At 37.8% G+C, this 25133-nt stretch overlaps 1 protein-coding gene across 7 annotated transcripts in view; it reads right to left on the bottom strand.

The window, feature by feature from the left end:
- Positions 1-23131, bottom strand: part of EFR3A (EFR3 homolog A) — a 95063-nt gene extending 71932 nt beyond the window's left edge. For 4 of the 7 annotated variants that reach the window (XM_074888042.1, XM_074888061.1, XM_074888088.1 and 1 more), the window contains exon 1: positions 10731-10749. Coding sequence is in view for 2 of the 7 variants with exons in the window: in XM_074888070.1 (XP_074744171.1) it covers positions 10976-10988 (13 nt within the window). In the remaining 5 variants the exon portion in view is untranslated. Of the gene's footprint in view, positions 1-10270; positions 10357-10730; positions 10750-10975; positions 11066-17977; positions 18032-22982 lie in introns of those variants that run through there. The other 3 variants (XM_074888097.1, XM_074888070.1, XM_074888079.1) reach the window with 3 other exon arrangements.
- Positions 23132-25133: the final 2002 nt, after the last annotated feature.

Genomic DNA, 25133 nt, shown 5'->3' with positions numbered 1-25133 from the left:
TTGGTCCAGAGTAAACAGTATGCTTGATTACTGCTAAGTATAACAAAACATTCTTGCAATAACTACAGTAAATATTTTGCTACAGCTATCTAAACCATAGTAAGAACAGAAAATATTGTAAAATATTACATACAAGACAGGGGCAATTAAAAATTCTTCTATAGTTTCTCTGTCTTTAAGTGGCAGGGGAGAAAATCCTTGCAAAGAACCACAGTTTAAGTTTTCAAACAGTGTTTTAGAACTGTGCTAATTACATAAATTGAACATAAAACCTGGATACAATCACTCCTTTGAGAGGGATGAAATATCAGATAACAGCACCAAGTCATTCCGACAGTCTTACCAGATGGTTTCAGTTAATGGAAACTTTATAGTGTTCAAACACTGCTCTTCAAATTTGTGACACACAGTAAATTTGACATTAAAAAAAAAAAGGCTTAACAGTAAGTATATTACATTAAGATTTGAAAATTTTCTCTTCTCCCCATCCTGGATTTTCAGTGGTATACATACATTGCTATATATTTAATTATAGCACAGTTTACATGAAAAAATACCACCACATTTTCAAACAATTCTCTATAATAAAATATAAAACTAAAATTAGTATCAATTTTAATGGCATTAAAATAATTTTCTAAATTAAATGGAACCTTCAAGTATTAGAAAGCTAGAGCTAATCTATCAAAGCTTTCATCCTCCAAAGATATTTGGAGCAAAGAAATTTAAGTACAACACTCTCAGGAAAAAAAAAAAAAAAGTGACAAAGAAAAGAGAAAAAGAAAACCAAAAGCAAAAACCAAAATAATTAACAGTCATGAGACACACTTTGTGGGAAAATTATTTATCATTTCTCAGTGTTTTGATATAACCAGGAAAGATTAATAAAAACATAGGAATAAGTTTCTTTAAAAATGTGTGTATATAAAAAAACCCGTAAAAATCAACCCTTAACAACATACATTAAAAACAGAATGAACTTAAAAAAATAGAATTTTAGAACACTTCACTATGTAGACCAGAAAAGATGAATGTTTTAAAAGATGGAGAGAACCTGAGCAATTGAAAATAGATTCTATACTTCTTGCATACAAATTTAACTCAGATAGAAGCTGAACCAAATAAACAGATTCATTTCACACAAATAAGCCGTTTTGTAAGTCTACAGAACGCAGTCACTAAGCCAGGTAAAAAGATCCTGCTCCACTTTATGTAGGTTTATCATCAAAAAATCCTATGACAATTCCCTTTCACTGTCAGGCAAAATTTGCATTTTAATGGTCTCTCCCTTGAAGACATCTTTACGTCATTTTATATAAGTAAATATGAAGGTTAAAGCGGCATCCACAGAGAAGTTCACACTGTTACATGATCACCAACATAAAAGCTTTAAACAGTACTTATTATTTACTTCTGCAATAGTGGGATTTTCCAAGTTTAAACATGCACGTTCTCTTCTGCTAAAGGAATCCTGTAATCTGCATTTCACATGCTAAGACTGTACATATTTTCCAGCTGTATAGTTACTTCTTTTTACACACATTTGTTCTACACAACAGCAGTAAGAAGAAACAGTCCGTGTTATCAGAAAATGGTAATTTCACCTACCCAAACACATACATGGTCTCGGTTCAAAAGCAGAATTATAATCATACGATTTTTCTTGCTCAACAGTTGGAACTTGAACATACTGCCTCATCCTGGATGTGATTTCACTCCCCAAGTACTCTCTCCTTTTACAGAAATTTGCTCTCTCCCACTAGCATAGAAGCAGTTACTTCACGCGAGGGCTCTGCAATACTGTAAGCTTATCTGATTAGCCCTGTGACATCTACATAAAGCTACCAAACACGTGAAAAACTTCAGTATCAAATTCTGTTAACAATGCCAGGCACAAAAAAAGGATAAAAGAATAAAAGTGAAAATAGATTGTCAGTGTGTGATTCACAGTTCATCGAATTAAAGTGGACAGAGCCAGTTTTATTACTTCAACTTCCCCGGATCACACAGTTCATTATTTCTGTGACTAGAAGCAAAAAATCAGTATAGTTTCAGAAAAAAAACTGTGTTCAGTCAGCAGCCACCTATCACTGTGTAGTGATAAATATTTTACAAAACATACTTCCTTGATGTTGCTCAAGAATGGTTAGAAAAAAATTACTTAAGGCAGACTGCTGACCAAAAAGGCTTTTTACCTGAAGGGTTTAAGATTAGAGAAGCACTTTAAAAATTAATAGGTTAATGAAATTAACATTATCTCTAATACTACCTCAGAATTTAAGAAGAAAGCATTACAGAATTTAAATCCTTAACATCCTTACTCACAAAGATTATGATACAGGTAGATTATGATTCAGGTAGAAAATCAATTTTGAGTTAAGCAATTCTGAAGCTACTTTCTGGCTTCCCATTACTTCTCATCATTTTATCATTTTACTTCCTACATTACATCCACTTGGGTGACACAAATACAGGATTTTCATATAGGTATATTTATAAACTCCGGAAATAAGGTACTGTTTTTAATAAAATCACAACTTATAATTTCCACTAAATAACAATTCCATACCAATTCTAGACTTAAGAGACTAGTGCTAATAAACTAGTGCTTACTGCAAATAAATTCAGAAAAAACACTGAGCTACACAGAAAATGTCACCACATAGTTTACTAAAGAAACCCTATGGTATGAATTAGAAAAATACACGTTACAAGAAAGTTTTATTTGAAATGACTTTGCCTGCATATTCACTGCTACATCTTACTCATGCAAAATTACACAAAATCAAAACCTTTAAACTGGCTTTAATCATAAAACACCAAGTTCTGCCCATCAAGTTTAAAATTGCCAGATTAATTTCCTCTTTATCAAAACAGAAAACAAATGGATTGTATTATTTCTCTAAAGCTAGAACTTCTTACAAAATTTTGTAATGCTAACATTGTTGTCAACTGTTTGCAGAACATTAACAACCTGAACCAAGATTTCATGTTCACTCACTGAATATTTTTATGTCCCAAGCTTGCACCTGGTTGCCTTTACTGTCTATCTTCCAAGACTTAGAAAAAAAAAAGTTCTATCAAAAAAAGAAATATAATCAACATAAAAGCTTGAATCTACAGATAAATGAATGTTTTGCTAATATCAAGAAACTAAGCAATATTAAAATTCCATTTGGTTGCTCAATGTATTTAAATATAACTATGTAAAAATTGAGTACTTTTACACATTAAACATTCATTTTATTTTTCTATATCTGAGATAAGGAATATAAACAAAAATTTTTTTTTTCAAATATCCAGAGGAAAGTGCATAAAATAACATTTCAGTCATTACACTAATTATACCTGGTTAGTTTTGAACTGTTAGTATCAGCTGATGCATTTAATTCCAAACTAAAGCTATTTTCAAGGGCATTCCCCTTCCACTATTAAAAACCGATCAAGTATTTTGGAACAAGGAAATTATTCTGGCCATATAAGGGAGTTAATTAAAAATATTCTTCAACCTGCTATAAAAAGAACAACTGCTGCAAGGACGCGCTCATCAGCCATTGCAATGTCCCTGTAACACACTCCCAGAGAGAACAGAGGACTTATCATTTAGACAGTATGAAGTCCCATTCCCCAGATAAGTCTCTTCTCAACCTCCCACCCTAGTGCTATTTGGCTTCTAAACAGCTGGGTTTTAGACTGTCTCCACCAAAACTCAAAGAAAATGGCCAACATGCAGACGAAATTTGTGTCTTAAGAACACGATATTCATCTTTATGTCAACTTCTGACCTCAGTGACAGCAAAATCTCAGTAACAGCCGATGTGGCAAATTCCATCTACCACCTAGGTTTGGCAATTTTACGTGTATTTTTAAAAATATTTTGGTGCTTCATTAGTTTGAAATAAATGAAAAAACCAACTTTCTCCCAATCATTTATTCTTACAGTAAAGCCGTAAAGCTAATTATAAAGCTAGTTCTGGTGCGATATGACTTCAAGGTGTGTTCTTCTGTACTTTAATCAACACGGAGAGATGCACAGCATGATACAGTGAAAAGCATGAAAAAATGATTTGAATATAAGCTTTCTGTGAAAATGAGGAATGACAATGCATGTCAAGCTACTGGTAAGAAGGAGGAAAAAAACCCCCACACAGTCTAGTCAAATAAGGCTTACCACTAAGCTTCTTCAATGAGGTATTCTTTTCAGAACCATTAGCAATTAAAACAAATCCCCAGGGATGATATTATCTTTGGGACAGTGCCTTTTAAAGACTTCTAATCCATTAAAAGGAAGTTTTCCATTACATCGAGTTCTCCGGTTGCATTCTTTTTCAGAAGTTCCACCGCCTGCAGTGTTTCCATACTGTGTCTTGTCTCTCCCACCTTTGTTGTTTTCACATAGTAACTTTGTTTTACTTGCTCATTTCTGTTCTGTTCAACACCGCCTCCTCCTTTCCTACTCTGAGATAGTACCAGCACTCTATTTTTAATACAGCATTAAGAATATCTAAAATTAATCCAGTTCCAGCAAAAGAAACTCTACAGCTTATTACAATTTTGCTTCTTAGTTCCTGCCATTACTTATTAAGCCGGCCATAACAAGGTCATTTACTTCTCATCACTAAAGCAATGCAAAAAGGAAATTTTGTCACTCCAACTTCAGAAGACACCTCTACATAAATCTTCTTGACTCCTCTCCATCACAGCCAGCACTGATAACCTGTTAACTGTAAAAAAATTGGGTGAAGTCCAACTTTCATTCCTGCTTTCAATATTGGGTTTGCAGTCAGAAAATGAGTTCTAAGTGATAAACCCAGAAGAGGAAAAAAAAAGAGGTTTTGTGTAATCATGCTCCTGTTTCTAAACAAATACTGATTTATAGCAAGGTGTTTCACAAATCAGTGAAAGATGGGGACATAAGCAAATTACTGGACTAAAAGAGAAGGGGAGAGAAAAGGAGGCTCATAGTGCTTTGTGGAATGTCTGAAGCACATGAACTGATTATTCCTCCACCCAGACAAGTAGTAGAGCATGAACAGCTCATAACAAATATGACAAAATATCTGCTGTACTTAAAGGCCTCATCCAGTACCACACGGAGCCAACAAGATATCCTTTATCTACTATTTAATTCAGAATAAAAAAAAATAAGGAAGGATTGACATTATCACAGCAGCCGCCTCCTACTCTCACTACTTAATATGAATACTTTAATCTGTCTCTCCCCATCCAAATGCCTGGCTCCTCCCAAGATCAGTGGGTACAGACAAACAGAGTCTCCACAGACCAGTGACAACCCTGGCATAGAAGTAAGCTCCCAGTACCAGACTATCCTGTTTAAAGCCTGGCTTCACCTTGACCCTAACCTATTCTCTAACCCAGATGAGCAATTTTCAGAAATCTGCATCCTTGAACACTTCACAGCCACAGAGGATAGCTGCAGCTGACAGATGAGCATTCCGTAACCTTTGCAGGCACGCAAAAGGCCAACAAACTTGCTTTACACTCCGCCACGGGTTCCACTGAGGAGGGCTGCAACACCTCCACCTCTCCTACCACCTTGTTGCAGGTAGGAAGCAACATGTAACACAAAATACCATTCTACAGAAGATGCTGCAGCACCTCAGGACTGAGATGGGCACTATGTTTGAAGGAAAGTAAAGGTAACAGGACAAGCAGTAACACTTAGCTATCTCCAGGGTGGCCAGACGTCGGTAAGATGCAGTTCTTGAGGGGCACCGGGGGCAAAACTATTCCAAAAGGGTCACTGTCTCCATCTGGAGCCTTCAAGCCCTACTTCTGATCAGCAGGTTAGCCAACTACAGGTAAAAATATATATACTTGGCTAAATGCCTCAGTAAGCTTTGGTGACTGCTACTCAAACCCAGGCTACAGAATCACTCCCAGATGCTCAAGCTGGTCATACTATTTCTTCCCAGTCCCAGCTCCAGCCAGCAAGGCAGAGAGCCAACAGGGACTTTCTCCATGCCACTCCCCCCATGCCCAGTTCCAATCTTAAAAGTTCTAAACTAGGTTTTCCACACTCCTTGTGCCATTGCATTTCTGCATAGATTACCGGACACAGCCCTACTTCCCAGCAAGGAAGAAAGTTATTTCATTGTTTTAACACTTGCTGTTCACTTCTGTTTTGCTACAGGAATTCATGTGGATTCATTGCCTTTAAAGCAACACCCCTCGTATATGCATGTATTTTGAGGATGAGAGAGGGGAGGGGAAGAAGAGGGCATCAACAGGAAGCCAGGACAAACAGATGGGTCTGGATACAACTCTACGCAGAGCATTAGGACAGGGTAGTGGTAGTCTATTAAGTAGGGGCTAAAGCAAATCCAACCATCTCACAGTGATACTGCAAATTACACAACCTCCCATTGTAAATGTGGTAATGTTACAATTAACAGTACATTTAAAGTCTCAAACTTATGGCAGTAGCACATATGCATTACTTAGCATCTCTTAGAACATCAGTGGTCGCCAAACACCATGATTCAGCAGATGTCTCGATTCCAAGGTCAGAGTCACAAAAGAAATTGGAATGACTCCTGACGCATGGAGAAGTTTCCAAAATGTCTAAAGATACACCTTGCTGGTCAGCTTATCTGTATTACATAGCAGCCTCTTCTCTTTTTGAAGCTGTGGCTTCCCTACGCCAAGGAACAGGTGGAACAGTGTCAAACACTCCCTACTTTTGGAAGGTCATGAAGATTTTGTCAATACTACACATTTGCACTATTTGAAGAGAGCTTGAAGGATGGCACTGGCAAACTTTGACCATCACCTGCCCTACAGAAGACAAGCTCAATTCAAACCAATGAGTAACTGGTCAGCAAGTGCCCAGGGTTGCCACTCTTCTCAGGGTGATAAGCACTTGAAACTTTGTGCATTAAAAAATCTGAATGTAGAAAAGCATGAAGAAGTTTCCCGACTATGACTACTTCCATTTTCTTAAAATGATGCCGCTTTGCATCATCTTGAACTTGATTCAATCCACAAGGGAGGAACACAGCTGCAGTGGTAAGCACTCGCAGAATCTTATGTTGCTGCCCATCTGTTTCCTCAGAGGAAAGGATGCTCAGAACAGTTGTGTCACTTCTTTATCACAGGTATCCTATGACCGCAGTATCTAGGCTGGGAGGATTAAATTCTCCACTCCAGACTAATGGGGCCTTGCAGCACACGTTGCTCAAATGCACAGTGCTAAAATAGATCAAGGAGTAGGTACCACATTGTCCCTTGATTCATGAAGAAAATAAAGCATGAGAAGCTTTCTGTGAGAGAAAACAGCATGTGCATCATGATTAAAAGTTCTGATGATGAGCAAGCAAAGGTTCACAGGCCTTCTCTCTGGAAGCCTCAAAGCTAATGCAGTGGCAAGGTTTCTCTTAGGGAACTAGATTTTAACTAGTTCAGAGTAAACCACTGAACTGTATATAGGACATGTGTGAGTGTGTTATTCTATATACCCTTTTTTCTATTTTCTATTAAAACGCACCAAATGCCAACATAAGCATGGTCAGAGCTTCAAAAAGAAGTTTTACCCTCATTTCAGCACACTCAGCTATAGACTTCAGTACATATACACAAATTTTGAAAAACATCTCCTAATTAAAAAGAAAACTTTCTGTATACAAGTAGTTCAATACCACATTACATAAATTTGATTTCACACATACACACTGTACACAGAAAGCAACATAAGAAAGAGAATGGATGAAAACTTTTCTGTGAATCTAGAACCATGCTGTGGTATCTACATTAATAAAACAGCACAGCAATCCTTCTGAGGCACATACACAGGGCTCAAAACATGACAAAACATCTGTTCTTGTTCGGTTACAAAGTGTTTAAATTGTATTGTCATTACTGAAAAGTAAAATGCTAAACAAAAATGTAATGTTACTTTGAAAAACAGAGTCACAGGTGATACATAAGCTTAAGAACTCAAATTCTTGTCCAAGTCTCACCAATCTTCAATTAAGTATCCTATTTGTGTCTGTACCTACCAATTTGATTTTCCCAGAAAGTATTTGTGAAATAGGATATTGCAATTTGGACACGCGAACATACATATAGAAGAACACTAAAATAATCTGGAATCAAAAATTTGAAAAAAACCTCTTTACATATTATCAACAACTGGTCCTTGGAGCTGCCCATACACTCCATTTTACACACTTTTTCTCTGCAGACAGCTTTATCTAGTGCATCCTGCCCTCATAGAAAGGCAGCTTTGTGCTACAACAAACAAGCAGAAGCTTAAGCAAAAACTCTTCCACATTAACAGTTTTAAACATAGACACAAAAGACAGAAGTTACACTAAAAAACTCCTTCTAGGTTAATCTGAATTATAAAATATCCTCGTGGTTGTTACCTTTCCCATTAGTTCTAAAAAGTGCTCCAGCTTGGATTCAGGTTTTCCAGAATAATTGCCAAGCAGCTGTTACAAGGTTCTGAACTGTCTTCTCTCCAAAACAGTGAGATTTAAGGACAGAAGATATGCCTATCTAGAACCACGTATTCCAGCTAATTAAAAGGCAGTTTCCCCCTCCTGCAATTTCTAATCAGCCACAGATTACACAAGGAACATATATGCAGCTGATTGCTCTTCTGTGCATCTTCACTACCTAAAGGCTATGTCCCTTCACTATCACCACTCTGCTTCCCACCAAACTGTTCAGTCTAGATGATCAGTCTAGTAGACAGACAGCTTTATATTTATACACAAAGAAGTAGTTATATATACACATATTGTTAATCAGCAAGTGTTAGTTGTCTCAGCTTTCCGTAGAAACCAGACAAGACATCTGTGGGCACACAGGCTCATTGGTTTCTACAGCAATCCAAGCATTCTTCCCCGCAACCAGCGCTTCTCACCATGCTGCAATTCCAACATCAGATTTAATTTGCAAAAATAATGTTCTGTCAGTTCTGAAGAACTTTAAGGTCATGTCTAAACTAATGTCAATAACAGATCACAAACTCATTTAAAAAAAAAAAACAACACACACATATAGAAAAAGTCTTGGATCCAGCTTGCACTGCATTTATTACAAGATAAGAACTCTTGATAGCTCAATCATATCGGACACGGATCATTTAATAACTATTCATATTTTATTACCTATGAATTTCAGAAGTAGGGTATCAGCACCGTAAAGTCCTTTTCTAATCATTGAACAATTATGTTTTAGTTTGTGAAAATGGAGAATGTGTTTTAATTGCATAAATTATTCTGTATTTGTCAGAACTACAGAAGTACACTAACAAGATATCTGTGAAGATTTATCGTCACATACTTCCTTACATATTAACAGCTTTACAAATTATCAGGAAGGAATACTGAGTTAGTATAATGATACAGCTAAGTGTTAGGTTGAAACATTCTCTTACTAAGGAATGAGTAAGCATTCTTAAGCCACAATTAAAGACTCCGGGTGCCCATTTCAAGCCAAAGTACAGACCTTAATCAGCAAAATACTGTAACATGTCCAAATACAAATTAGAATCACAGTTGTGCTCTTCCTGAAAAATGAAAGGACCGAGGCCCTTAACAGATCTCAAGTTGGACGTGAAAAGGAAGGTTGAGTTATACAGCCACCAACTATTTTTTAAAATCTTGGGGTCTAGAATTCTACTCAGACTTTACATGGTATAAATCTATTTTTTTTTTAAGCTCAGTAGCTTTTTAAACAATCTAAAAAAATGTTTATTTTGAAATCATTTAACCTTTTCTCACATAACTGTTGGGGATTTTGCACATCTTTAACCTAAAAGATTAATTCTTATTGCCATGTTCCTAGTTTAGAAAAACAATTCAATACTTGAAAGAAGTCAAAGTTCTTAAACACAAAATACCAGTACTTCAGCAGCATTCATTTCATGAGCTCAGTTATTTGCACATGTAAATTATCAAAGACTAGACAGTTCTTTACCTACAATGAAACCTTTTTTGCTCTGAATTAAAAGCATGCAAGTCAGACTACTGCAGTATTGACTCTACAGAAATATATTTACTGATCTAAGCTTCTATTCAAGAAAACAGCAAGCACTCCATAAATAGGTTTAACTAATTTGCTTTTTATATCTTGTACTAGGCAAATTAAAAAGTTTCCTAGGTTACAAATGACTTGCTAGACTTGCTAGTCTTAAGATTCTTAAATATACCTTTGCAAGACAACGATTCTATAACTGTTTTAACTTTTGAAATGTAAACAATTATGACACATCCCTTATGTTAGAAAATTTCATACTGACCTCTACATGGGTACCAAAAGGCTTGTGTTCTTTGAGCCAGCTGGGTTACCAGTAAAAGTCATAGGTCATTCCCTTGAACACATCCGCTGCAAACAGAATTTGCTAGTATACTTCATAGACACAACTCGAGAATACGTAATCAAGCAGAACTTTGTCTGTTCAGCTAAGCACCTTCAAAACAGCAAAATCTGGAACTGTTCACCTTTGGACATGATCATTAGCTGAAATCTACAAGTTAGTAGATAAGAAAGAGTCTCACTCATCTCCCTACCCCAATTTTCTACTCATTCCTAACACCTGCATGAATTAATCATTCCTAACACCTGCATGAATTAATCATTCCTAATACCTGCATGAATTAATCTTGAATTATGTAACTTCTTAGAAATGAAATAGCACTCTCTGAAAGCCAAGAGTCATGTACATAGCTAACTTCCATCTTCAGCAATTCACAAAGTACCTGATTCTCTAGAGAGCCACTGCAGTTCTAGCAGCCCATGATGGGAAAGAAAGTCCATATACCAGGTAAAGGGGAGGTTAAAATATTTTTAAAATCAGTTTACCCTTGTCTTTCCACAGAGACATGCATTTAATCATGTAATGGAAAACTTACCCCCTCCCCGCCAAAAATCAATTTTCCTTTGTTGTCATGCATAAAAAAAAAAATAGGACACTTGCATGCATAATCAGCATGAGCCTTCTTACCCTTTCGTCCCATGATTGAGAAATCAATAGCAAATAGTGCTGCACATGAAGATTAATCGACTGATAGGAAAACCAGATGCAAAGCGATTTCTGTAAATAACGATAGCTATATTTTAATAAAACCTGGAAAAAACTATTAAGCTACATTTCAACATTTGGTGAACTGTTCATGTATAGTTTAAAAGTTTATTTACAATGTGTTAATACAAGTGATTTTCACTTTCTATGGAATTGCTCATAAACATCAAATTTCCCAAATGGGGTTAGGATGATGCGTACGTAGAGAGAATTAACAGCTAATAGAAAACAACAAAACGAGCACTTGTTCAAAATTAACAAGTCTTAAAGAAATCCACACAGATTCACTAAAGAATATGGAAGCAACCACCCCACTGGTACACAAAGTTGCTCAGGGTATCATGAATGAAATAAACAAGTGAACAAAGAGCTACAGTTTTCCAGCTACAAATTCCTGGAGTTTCTTCCTTAGCTTAATCAAAGGATACATTCAGATAAGTTACTACTTTTTCTTTTCAGTGTAGAAAAGACAAGCACTTAAAAATCAGCTGGAAAAAATCTGTGTCTATGTGTTTACATATTGAAAGCATTTACTATATATTATTATGTAAAGAATCCATTATATATTTTGTGACCATAGTAATAGTTACAGATAGGCTAATAAAGGAAAATAACTGTATTTCAGACTAAGTCTAGCAATTGACAAACTGCCAAAGGAAGCCCAAACCACAACACGCTCTTGGCAGCTGTTTTTCAGGTTCCAGTGTGGTTAGGGTTAGTACTTGAATGATGGACTTGATACAGGGCCACTGTTTCTCAACCTCTAAGGTACTAGAACCAAGCAGCAGACAATGATTTGAGATACTCCCCCATGTAACTCTTCTGTAAAAAACGAAGTATGAAGATTTTATAGGAATATTGTGTATTTATTTTAACACTATTCTAAGTAGTCAACAATACTGTCAAAAAAACAATTGGTTTTCTACTGCCTATAAAATAAATTAAAGCAATTATGAAAAACGCTTCATTAAGTGGAAGGTCCCATATAGGGTTTTAAAGTATCAAGGGTACATGAGAAACACACTCCAGATGAGGAAAAAAGTATGTTAGAGTGGAAAAAGTTATTAATTAGAAGTATGGCTTAATTTTCACTACAAACATTAGAATGCTTAGCCCATGAAATATTTATATAGACAGATTCAGGAATACATCTCCAGTCACCAGGGGTATTTCACGGGGAAATAAGTCTTCCTTTCTCATTAACAACCTTGTTATTACTTACTTATACACAGAATAAAATCTAGAATTCCAGAAGACAAATAAATTAATTTCCAAAAATTGTTGTGTGGGAAGAAACCCAAAATTAGGAGATTATCTGCCTCTTAAAGTGCATTAAGAACATTAAATACAAGTTAAGAATTCACTCATTTCAAATTGCATTTCAAGTGCTGTTTTCCTTCCTACGCTTGGCAAGGAAGCTCTATTCAAAAAGAAAATTATAATTTTAAAAGTTTGTTGGGTTTTTTGGTTGAGGGGAACAGGTGGGTTGTTTAAAGACCTTGAAGCAACTTAACTGAAAGCAGTAACATCCAAGAACAAAAAAAGATGACAATCACTATTCAATTGTTCCATCTCCTATTTACTTTCACCTCACACGAACTAGGGAAGCCACCAGTACACACCAACTGCAGACTAGTTGTCCCTGCAAAGACAACCGGCAAAAAGCCACATGGTGTTTGGAAAGCTGAGGAAACAAAATGTTGGGTAGTTTAATGAGAAGCAATCAATGCATTGAGCATACTTGGAGCAGCATTCTGAAGTTACCAAAACAGTCACTTCACCGTAACCAAGAATCAGGACAAATGATGGCAGATTTTCCACATAACTGATACGTGTATCTCTTAAATCAGTGTCCTCTTTCTAACAAGCAAATATTTGACAGAATAGCATAGGAGATTTCATATTACTGAACTTCACAGCAGTAATTCAAGACAAGAATGTGGGAAAATTACATCTGTCAAAATCCTTATTTATTTGCTCTCAATTTGCATGTCAAGGTCAGTCATACAAGGACCTGCTAATAATCAGCTAAAATCAGTTTAACGTAGCAATCATATTAGCAAAACCTTGAAAAGCAAAGATATAATTATGTTAATTGCATAACAACAAGAGAAAAGAGTAAGAAAAAAAATCACACACATTGCTACCACAAGTAAAATACATTCTTACAGTCTGCAGGTGTCCTCACCTGTATCACAAATACTTTTTCAAGTCTGAAAAATTTCATTTTAGTATAAAATCTGCCTTGAAGTTAAATATTTAATTGAAGTCAGGGAACACAGCCAGTAAGTAGGTTAGCTGTTTCTGAAAAAACTCATTACCAAACTGCATTTCAAGCATCTGATTACGTGTGAATATCTGGAACATAATGTCCAAAACCAGAAAAGTCTTAAACAAATGGTTTGGTATATGATTTAGCTATGCTTTTTTCCATAGCAGAAGCATTTGTAACACTTCAAATACAGCCAATAAAAAACCCTACCAAAACCACCCATGTTCCATAACAGAAGTTAAATGAAAGTATCAGCACAAATTATTAAATAGGGAAATTGAGAGCACATTTGTGACATGAAAAAACACATACTGCCTGTACTGCAAGTGCTATCTGCTTACAAGTTCTTTGGTTTTGTTTTTAAATAAAAGGACTAATTAATCTTTTAATCCACGCTTTCTTTGTGATAAGGCACAGCTAAATCCGTTAATAAAGGAGCTGTGTCTGAAATTGATCTACTCCTCCTGTATTGTAACAGCAATGAGAAAACACATTTGCTTTCTCAACATTTCAGAACTTGCATTTCAACTTCAGACACGTTTGTGTCTGCACAAGCACACCTTGCATCAATGCCCATGTTATTTGCACAAGAGGAACTACACATAAAGCTGTACCTACAAAGAATACAGGGAAAAGCAATGCTTTAACAAGGTTGTTACAAGTGTTGCAGCAATTATATAGCATTATACCTCCACTACAGAACAGATGTCAATACAAATGCCATGCCATGGCTAGTCTAAACCAACCACTTTTACATCTTAAAATAAAGAGACTAGATTGAAAAATTTCTATTTATGGACTATTACTGTATTGAGACTGTAATCTTATTTCTTACTTCAATCCCTGGGAAAGTTATGGAACAAATCCTCCTGGGGGCTATCACAAGTCAAATGAAGAACATGACTGGGAAAAGCCAGAACGGATTCACCAAGGGCAAATTGTGCTTGACAGACCTGATCACCTACCTGACAAAGTAACCTGCTCCGTTGATGTGGGGTGAGCGGTGGATGTTGTTTACCTGGATTTCTGCAAGGCTTTCAATACAGTTCCTCACAGCCTCCTCCTAGAGAAACTGGTGTGTTATGGTCTAGACACAGTGGTCTGTGTGGTGGGTGGGGAACTGGCTGACAGGCCGCACCCAGGGGCGGTGGCAAATAACTCTTCTTCAAACTGGCAACCTATCACACGTGGGGCCCCCCAGGGATCAATATTGAGTCCAGTGCTGTTTAATATTTTCATAAGTGATCTCTGGATGATGGGATCAAGTGTACCCTGATGAAGTTTGCTGAGGATACCAAACTGAATGGGGAAGTGGACACTTTGGAAGGGAGAGCCACCCTGCAGGAAGACCTGGATAGGCTGGAAGAGTGGACTAACAAGAACCTTATGAAGTTCAACAATGACAAGTGTAAGGTTTTGCACCTGGGAAGGCATAATCCAGGAGTGCAGCACAGGCTAGGATCTACCGAGCTGGGGAGCAGCTCTGTGGAAAAGGACTTGGGGGTTTTGGTGCACAACAAGCTCAACATGAGTGAATAGGGTGCTGCTGCGGCAAAGAAAGCCAATGGGATGCTGGGCTGCAGCAGCAAGGGCATGGCCAGCAGAGATAAAGAAGTCATTATCCCACTCTACTCAGTGCTTGTCAGGCCACATCTGGAATACTGTGTTCAGTTTTCATTCCTGCTATACAAAAAAAAAAGATGTGGACAGGCTGCAGAGGGTCCAGAGCAGGGCCACAAAGATGATCAAGGGACAGGGAAGCCTGACGTATGAGGAAAGGCTGAGAGGATTGGGTTTGTTCAACCTTGAGAAGAGAAGGCTTAGGGGAGACCTTATCATCATGGTCCAAGATTTGAAGGGTGGATACAAAGAAGATGGGAGGCTCCCTTTTTACAAGGAGTCACATGGAAAAGGCGAGGGGTAATGGGTGCAAGTTACTCCTGGGGAGACTGATTGGACACAAGAGGAAAATTTTTCATAATGAGAACAATCGGCCACTGGAATAATCTCCCCAGGGAAGGGATGGATTCCCCAACATTGGACACTCTTAAGATTCATCTGGACAGGGTGCTGGGCCATCTTGTCTAGACCGTGCTTTTGCCAAGAAAGGTTGGAACAGATGATCCTTGAGGTCCCTTCCAACCTGGTATTCTGTGATTCTATGATTTCATTAAGGACTCAATGCAGCACTATATCCCCATATTCTTAAATGGGATCACTAAACAGCAACATCAACAGAAAATCTGATAAACTGATATGTAGCAAACAACCAGTGTAGAGACCAGTACACATCACTGAGATGAGGTTCATCTCTCTCTCTCTCAATACCACATTCCAATTGTGACTGTATGCCTATTTTTTGGACAGGTAATATTGAGGGAGATAAAAAGTATATTGTCCTGAAAACATTTCATGTAGGATAACTTCAAGACTGACTTCTAAAGTGTCTCCAGGAACAGGTAAAGTACCTGGAAAGACTAAGTCTCCTTGTCCAGTCTTTCCATGATACCAGTCTCTTTGCCTCTCCTGACCTTCCATACCCCCACTTTCAGACCTAGACATTCCCTAACTACTGCACTGCAAAAAAGGAGTAAAAGTATTACCAGAAACCAATACAGAGACTCAGGAAAGCAAGCAGGACAACACTGGAAGAGCGAGTTCATCAGTATGACCTGAGAACTCCATCAAACTTTTTTTTAAATTAGATATAATTATTGCACTTCATTTATAAAGAACTCATTCTAGCATGACAGAAATCATTTTTGAAAACTATTTCACTCTAACAGCCTTTTCCATATTTTATTCCAAAAGATGTTTAATGCACTTCTTGATGTGTGGGATGAGAGAACTCCGTGTAGGAAAAAAAAAACCAACCAACCAAAACCCAGCCTTCACGAACAACTGAGTTTTTCAGATTTCAAGGACAAATACTTTAAGATTTCAAAGTCACACTAAATCGTAGCAACCTGTTTCGTCAATGTGCTCTGAAAAGAATCCTGTGGAATCTCCGGAGAAACCTGAATTAGCAAGCAGAAGCTTTCCCTTTCACATGCAACAAAGTTGAAGTCTTGAAGGCTGTCTCTATGCACACAGATAAAAAGTAGAACTAGCTTCAATGCAATGCTTGCTTGCATAAAAATCTAATCGTACTTCTTCATCACCACAATTTTTGGAAGGAAAATATTAAGAAAGTACTTAATAGTAACTGCAATACACATGGATCTGTTAGGTTACCTTCCCCTCACCCTTACACTTAAAAACTCATTAATATACACAGAAGATAAATAAATGGCTGATAGTTCTGTATGTCTTGCTACAGAGAAGTATTGCGATCAGTTGTTCTGGTCTCCTTTAAGTTTCATCTGACTCTGTCACAATGCAGACTCTACATGAATTAGGGTAAATAGCGTTAATAATGACCCTGAACATAAACATACTTGCTTTAGAAAAAAAATAGTCTTACTTTTCCAGTTTAATTGTTTAAAAAACCCAACACGCTCCTTCACATGAAAAGTGAGTATCACGATAGAGGCCTTAATAGCACTAAACACTGTAACTGAAACACAGCAGCAGTTCACTGGATTACAAAAGTTGAACCATAGTACAGTTGGAACAATTTATGCCAGCTGCTCGTGATGTAAATATACAATATAATACATACATATTTGTCACTATTTTGTTACAAAAACCTCATGTCTATATAGAGGAATAATTTCAACTATTTACCACAAAAGCAGAAAACACCTAAATACCTAAGGTATTTTACATGACAGTGGTTCAAACAACACAACACAGAAATACTGTAAGACATTCTGAAGTACTCTGTAGTCACACCTTATTACAGATTTTATTACAAATCTTGTCATCACAAAAAAAAAAAAATTGCTCAAACATTTCCTCATGAGATTAAACATTTGTGAAATTCATTACAAACCTATAATTAAAGTGCACTCAATATGATAGGTACTGTTAACTTTATGAAGACCTCTATCCTCTGGAAAAAGCAGACTGCTTTCTCCAAAGACTGATGTTAGCAATTTTACTAGAGACCATGCAGGGTTCTTCTAAACAGAAATTAGAAAAACAAAAAAATTTTAGTTGGAATTAAATTATTAAAACACATTTCATAACTTGAGCCTTTGTGTTAGAGAAATTTGCTACTCTTCAAGGTAAATAATAATTTGATTCTTAGAAACACCTGAGTCAAAAATCTCATTTATCTTTGAATGTTAAAAATTTTAAGTCTTATCACTTTATATCCTACATAGTATTTCTATTTTCTGTAAACAATATCTGTAATTTTCCAAAGCTAGTATTATAGCTATATCAGAATATCTTTTTATTTTGTGAATACATCTATTTCAGAACATACTTTAAATCACAAAATTCATCAATGTTAAACTGTGAACTTCTTATTGAAAAGGAAAATGCAGAGCCCAAACTAGGTTCTTTTGAAAAACATAAGGAAATTTACAAAGGCAGAGGCTGGATGATATTGAGATCCAAAATACCTTAAAAATGACAGCAAGTATCATAGTTCTGGGTTTTTTTTGCATTTTAATTTTGGTAGATTTTTTAATTCCCAAAGAAAATATCATAACAGTAAACGCCCCTAAATACTGTCTTAACATACTTAAGGTAACAGTACTTACTGCCAGGCATTGTTAATCAGGAATCTGTCTTCTATTTTGCAAAAATATAAGAAGCTATAAAGAAAAAAAAAAATTAAGTCAAGCAATAGCTTTAGACAATTTACATCCAAATATACATTGAAATTTATGCAGAATGAGCCAAAGTCATGTTCTTCAGCTCCAGTATCAGAGGCTGTTACCACAGAAACCCAGATATCATTTTGTCTATCCAGACTATATGTAGGTTTCTCCAGTTCTTGAAATTTAGTAATTCTGTTCTTGCATTTGATGCCCGAGTCAACATTTTTCTCCGTGTTTATTGGGATGGCCTTTCCAACCGCCACTGTTTAAGGTGCTAAATGTGTATCCCCTTACAGGATACTTCCACTTCAAACGTAAATCACAGCACTTCTCAGTTAAAATGACCGTGAAAGGTTTCTGTTCTATACAGAGCAAAAGGATGCTGAAAAATCTGTGTGTGGCACTTTCTAGGACATTCTTCTTCCAGTATCAAAAAATACAGATTTTATATCAGAGAGCAAAGTACTACTACAAAGAAAAGCTGCTGAAAGGATTTTTGATGCAATTAGATATTTTCATACAATTAACTGACGTTACAACAATTTATTTGGGGGATAAAAATAGCCTAATCTACCGTCTAATTAATTAGTATTAAAATATAAATCATTTGAAGATTTTTCTATATTAAACCAGCACATTGGGGTTTTATTAACGACCAGATGCACCCTGCCTGCAAATGTACTTTTTCATTAGTAAGGAAAAAATCTCAGTTAAATTGACTGAGTGTTGCTGTTTTCAAAGATATAATTAAAAAACAAATTAAAAAAAAAAAATCAGCTAATACTTGGTTATATATGTGCATCAAAACACTTAGAGATACTGATACTGTAAGAATAAATATTTGGTCACAAAAATATGTTTTAATGATCACATACTAAAGCAATGTTCATAGTTACTACAAATAAACTTTATTTTCATTGTATATGTATTTCAAAGGTTCCAATTTGCTAATAGTAACTATGACTAAAAATACTGCTTCAAAGTAATTTATTTAAAATACCCTATCCATTAGACAGCTGTATGTCCCTCTCAAAGGACAGAGTTAGAAGCAGCATAATTTTATGAGAGTGGATTGCAATGTTCAGACACATGGAAAAGTGAAATCTCTAAATTAAAGTGTAGTTAAGAATTTAGCCAAGAGATTATGGAAGACAGATTTACTGACATATTAGAACATAAAAACACGAAGAGCCTGATGAGAGGTTCAAGTGAGACAAGTGCTAGAGACTCAGTGTTTTACTGACCAACACCAGCAATCAGGAATTCAGTAATTTTGCCAGAACATGACTGCTGTTGCTGCTAGCAGTCAACTAACTTTAGAAGATATTAATTCAGAAATTACTAGAAAAGTTGTATAAGCAGCTAAGAAAGGTGTTCAAATTGAAGATTCTGGGGTTTGTTTTTAAATAGTTCACTGGACTTCTCAATTATTTTATGATCTGTAACGGGACCAAAAATTCAATATGGAGATGGCCTGAATCCTACATTTGGAACAGAATATACAACTTCCTCTCCATAAAATGGTCAATCACTGGCTCATTAGGCCTAGGGCAAAGTTTAGTCCACAGATGCTGATATCTGTTACAGTAGAACAGAACAAAAATAAAATAAGAAGCTTCCCACCATGAGTCTGCTCTGCTGTTTGTCACTGAATTAAATTTGACATATCAAGAGAGGGAAAAAAAAAAGAATCCAGAATTTGATGAAGTAGAACTTGGCTGCAATTAAAAAAAGAGATATGGTAAACCATAAGATATAATTTACTTTTCCTAAATAGTCTAACAATTACTATTTAACATATTTCATGTCATTCTGTGATATCTGACAGATCACCAGAAGCAAGTTAAGGATATTATGTACCTATGCAACATCTCCTGCACCAAAGCAACTGACTTCTGGATTTTAAAGAGGTAAAGAAGAGTCGTATCTACTTTTCTGTGGAGGACTAAAAGTTATTTTGTTTTCCTATTATAATCAAAAGGACAATGCTAGTGAATGTACCTTAAAAAGCAGATCAACACTTGTGTGACACAGAAAGGTCATTTTTCTAACAAAAACTTTCAGTTTAGTGTTAAAGACATTCTACACAATTTGGCTAAGATAAGGAAATCCAAGCTCGATTTATTGTTCTATCAGATTCAAGCAGCACTAACATAGGAATAAAAATACACTTTGTTCTACTTACTGGTTCTGATCATTATCTTCCTCCAGTTACATGCTTACATGTGATTTTTTTGTCATTAAATAACCAGTTTATAAATAAAAACTATTTCTTATTATCACAAGAGTCCATAAATGGCACTGAAAGCCAAACAGAAGAGTAGACATCTTTGTCCTGTCTGCCCTAAAACAACATATTTCTGTAAAAGATCTAAAATGGAAAAAAATTATCTATCTCTGTGTTACAGGTAAAGAAACAGAGGTCAGCATACCTGAAGATTTTGTATTTTCTTTTCGTAAGCCTACCATTATGTTATTCTATTATGTAACACTATAAATGACTAACTTGATTTTGAGTATTCAAAATTAAATTGCCAGCTGGGCACCCATCCATTCCTCCAATTAAGCCAAAGAAGAGTACAAGTTTAAACACCTCTGACAGTCAGGCAACCCAGACTGGGCAGACACGAGCTAAAAAATTAAAAATACACCGCACATTAAGTTTTTACATCACTTGGTTCCCCACTCATATTTCCTATTTGAAAAATTAATAAGGGACTTTAGTTTTGAAGGTAGACAAATGGCCAGTGCCATGCAAGATTAATGTCACACACTCATTCCTAAATATAGACAGTTCGGCTCCAACTACAATTCCCAAAATCTAAAAAATGCAATGTAAGATGGATTTACATAGCACTTTTTTTACATAGTGCAATTCTGTGAAAGTACCTGACGTTATTTTGAATTGGCTTTCTCAGGTAAAGAAGCAATGCCACGCATGAGCCTGGCTGTATTTATGAGGCCACCCTGTTCTCTCACCCAAGAGTTCATGTAAACAGGCACATCAAGAGGACATTTGTCCCGCCTCATCTTAGAGAATTCAATCTTGAGCAGATGGTTTTAGGACAAGAAGAACCCTACACATTAAGTTAAGTGTTCCTTAGCAACCCTTCCCACCATCTCAAAGGCTAGTTTAACCCACTAACCATTTCGTTGGCAAAATTAAAAGCAACTTTCTTATGATGAGGTACACATGTTGCCAGTGGTGGATTAAAAATCCAGATAAATACTTTTTGCTCTATTCCAACTATAGAAAACATTATTTACTTTTTAAAAAATAATAATCTTCCATTTTTTTAAAAAAGTCACACAGTAATTTTACAAGAACTACTTAATTATAGTTAGGCTGGGCAGTTAAAAGTCACTGATCTTGACCAATGCACATTTTACAATTTAGATTTCATGATTAGAAATGTAATCCCCTTTCATTATACTCGAAGTTCAGCTTCTAAGTCACTTGTATGTAATATAAAATTTGTTTATTCTTTTCTCCTGAACAAGTCTGGACCAGGAGTAGAGAGAAGTTAATGTTCATCATTAACTGCAAGCATTTTCGTAACATGATGCCAAACTTAAATGTTTAATTACAAACTATATTCTAATTCCCATCTTTGTGATTTTTTTTCCTGAATTGGAAATTAATCCCATTCTAGCAGCATTTTTTCAGACAAATATTAAGTGAAATTAAAAGGCTTAGCGTAAGTCTTTACACATACCAGGGTGCTACAGTCAAGATTTCAATTCCAAACCACCAATTTCTCAGGGAAATTTTACCACCTGTTTAAGAGCATCCAGCAAGATGCCCTGAATACTAAAGTTACTCAAGAAAACAGTTCAAATTATTATGAATGCATTACAAAGGCTTCAGGAAGTAAAGTATTACCTGTATCTTCCTAAAGCCTTGTCTCTTACTCTGGTTCTAGCTTACCTACTCGATTTGAATAGCAAACATCTGATGTAGCTTTACAAAGTTTAACATCTGGGCTAGTGAACTTGATTTTGATATAGGAATTAAAACTCTGGTTTTAAGTTACAGGCTTTTCCACAAGTTCTCCAACAGAGCAGAGAGATCTCTCCATCCATGTCAAGATCTCTTCTTCCTAGTATCTCAGCTCAAAGTACCACAGAATACCTCCCTAGATGTATTCAGCTTAACGAAAAAGAAGTTGTACTATAATTAGTTCTCAGTAACAGGATTAGAGAACGTACACCTCAATTATCTAAAGTATGGCTCTGTGCTGCACAATTAACTTTAAAGATGAAGCTATTTAAGAAAGCTCAGTGTAGTCCTTTTGTAAATTTGCATTGTGTTCGGTTAATGCTTAGCAATACCTCGCTGTGTTATGGTCCATTTGAAGAAAACCAGCTTAGGGAAATCCCAAAGCCACAATCCTTCACTGCTTCGCTGCTTTCAGACTGATGCCACAGGGATGTCTGACCACATCAGACACGACTGACTAACTGACAACAAGATTTTGACTTATGATCGCCTCACGGAAGGCTTCTACCTCCGGAGAAGGCACCACTGAACGGTGGCAGGACCTCAAGCCCTCTGCTGGGAAAGGCAAGGGGGGGTCCCGCTCTCACTACTACAGGCCTCCCGGGATTGCTCCGGTGGGGAGCAGCCCGCCCGCCGGAGCAGCGCCCACAGGGACACCTCGAGCCGGCTGCCCTGCTGACAGCGTGCGGGGCGCCGGCCCTCGGCGATCTCCTGCGGCTTCTTCTCCCGCCTCCCCCCCCCAGCCGCCCCCGTCGCCCTGAGGGGTCCCGCTGCAGCAGGACGGCCCGAGCCTCCCACCGCCACCCCTCAGCGCCCGCCCCTCTGGCGCGTCCTCCTCGCTCCCAAACGTGGAGAGCGGGGAAGGGAGCGGAAGAACGGGAAAAGGAGACGGCTGCGAAGGTGAAGACAAGTAAAGGCACCGCTTTCCGGCTGCCCCAGACTCACCTCAGCCGCCTCTCCAACTCGGTTTAGCCGCCGCCATCTTCCCCCCCACCCCCCCCAAATTAAGTTGCCCGGGGCACAATGCACGCCGGGAGCGGTAGTTCTACGAGGAGCGGTACCGCGTCCCTTCTCCGCCCATCCCTCCCCACGCACAAGCAAGGACAGGGGTCACGGCGGAAGAAGGAGCACCCCTGACACGGCGCGGCGGCCCCGAGGCAGGGCCCGCCCTGGCAGCGCCGAGCGCGGCCGGGGAGAGCGCTGGGCGCTGCGGGCGGACACAACTCCCATCAGCCTTTGCGGTGCAGACTCGCCGGCGCCCAGGGGCGGAGGGGGCGGGGCATCCGGCCCCGCCCCGCCCCCGCCTCGCGGGCGCCTTCCCGCTCTCTCTGGGTCACGTGCCCGCGCCTCTCCGTGACAGGGCGGGGGGCGGTGGTGGGGGCGGTGATGGGGGCGGTGATGGGGGCGGTGATGGGGGCGGTGGGGTTTCCGCCCTGCCGGGGCGTGTCGGCGGCTTCGGGGGGCCCGGACACCGGCTTTGCGTGCCCGGATGAGCTGAAGCCTTGATGGGGAGGCTCTGTCTGAGGGAGATTCGGCTGTGCTAGCGTTAAAACCCTCATGTTCCTGCGGTGGTGGGGGCGGCCCTGGCGGGTGATGTGTGTGAGGAGAGGTGGCAGCCTCTGTGAGGGGGAGAAGGCGTTGCTTGCTTTAAACAATGCGAGGTCAAAGTTGGACCTCAAACCTGTGTGTTGGCAGAAGATCTTTGGCCTGGCAGTGTGTTTCTGCTTTTAGTCAGAACTGGACAGCAGGAGGGAGCTGCCGTCGAGCCCAGCTCCAGTTACCCAGGGACTGAAGGAGGGGGCCAAGCCGGGCAAGCTGTGCTTGGTGGCTAGGCTGAGACAGACAGTGCTGAATAACCCAAATGGAATTCACGTGAAACAGCTACTGATCCAAGGCAGCATAATCTCTTAATCCGTTCTCCTTGAAATAATCCTACCAGTTTCAAAATCTGATGTATTTGATATTCTAGACAGGCGAGGGGAAATCTGAAAAGTTCGTTTTCTGTTGTATGTGAAGTTGCTTCATGAAGGAAGACGTGCCAGTCCAGCTATCAAGTTAGACAGATGGGTCCAAGGTATTCACATTTAGTTATCAGCTAAAAGCTTATTAAGAGTTTACATACTTCGCTGACTTCAGGTCTGCTTATGTTACATCTGGTGAAAAACTAGCATTTCATCTTCTTACACTGTTTGAATCTTCAACTTACTTTCACAATGGGATAAGCAGGATCACTGTTTCTGACTTGTGTTACTTTGAAAATAATTCCGAAAAATGTGAAACTGGGGAGGTGAGATGTCTTCATGTCTAGCAGTTTTCAGCAGTCTCCAAAACATATGTTAATTTGGGAAAATTGGCAAGACTATCACATGTGGGTGCAACTGGGGGAGTTAAAAGAATAAACTAAAATCCTTATTTGTTTATATAATTTTGAAATACAGATTATATTTTTGAACTCTCAGGGCCAAACAATGAAAGTAATAACAAAAAATGAGCAGCCTGCCTTCCATAGATATGTATATTGAGTCACTGCCTGTAAAGCATGACCTGTTGGGATTAGAGTGCAATTTATTAAATGTTTCAGCCAACAATGGTCAGCGCTGAGAAATTCTGTATAGCTACATTTGTCCTTTGTCCTTTAAGTATAGCTGGTGATAATAATCCTCCTAGTTCTTCTCCAGAAGAAAGTTTTAATAAATTTTTCAACAGCCAAAAATACAAACAAATTATCATGGTCTCAACTCATCATGCAGGTGCAACTTCAAGTTCAAAGATCATTCTGACGATCAACTAAAGACACTTGCTCTCTCTATTGAGGTGTTTCATTCAAGCTATTTGTCTCATTTTTCTATTAGCTGTGCATAAAGGAGTGCAAGCTTCAGCGTACTTGTCATGCCATATGGTTTCAGGAAAATGCTGGCAAATAGTGCAGTCACTAGTTCTTACTAGCTGTCTGAATGAGACAAGCAGGAGCTTGGTGTTCATTCAGCCACTACTCACAGATTTAAATGTAACATGGTGAATAACATGGCCTGATAACTCTTAGTTTTCTTTTGGTTTAAGAAACACTAAAACAGTTTAAGACCAAAGTTTCAGTTG

Source organism: Strix uralensis, chromosome 1, assembly GCF_047716275.1.
Source record: "Strix uralensis isolate ZFMK-TIS-50842 chromosome 1, bStrUra1, whole genome shotgun sequence".
In the NCBI taxonomy this organism is placed as follows: domain Eukaryota; kingdom Metazoa; phylum Chordata; class Aves; order Strigiformes; family Strigidae; genus Strix; species Strix uralensis.
Note: the sequence above shows the minus strand (reverse complement) of the source record. Positions and strands in the feature narration are given on the sequence as shown.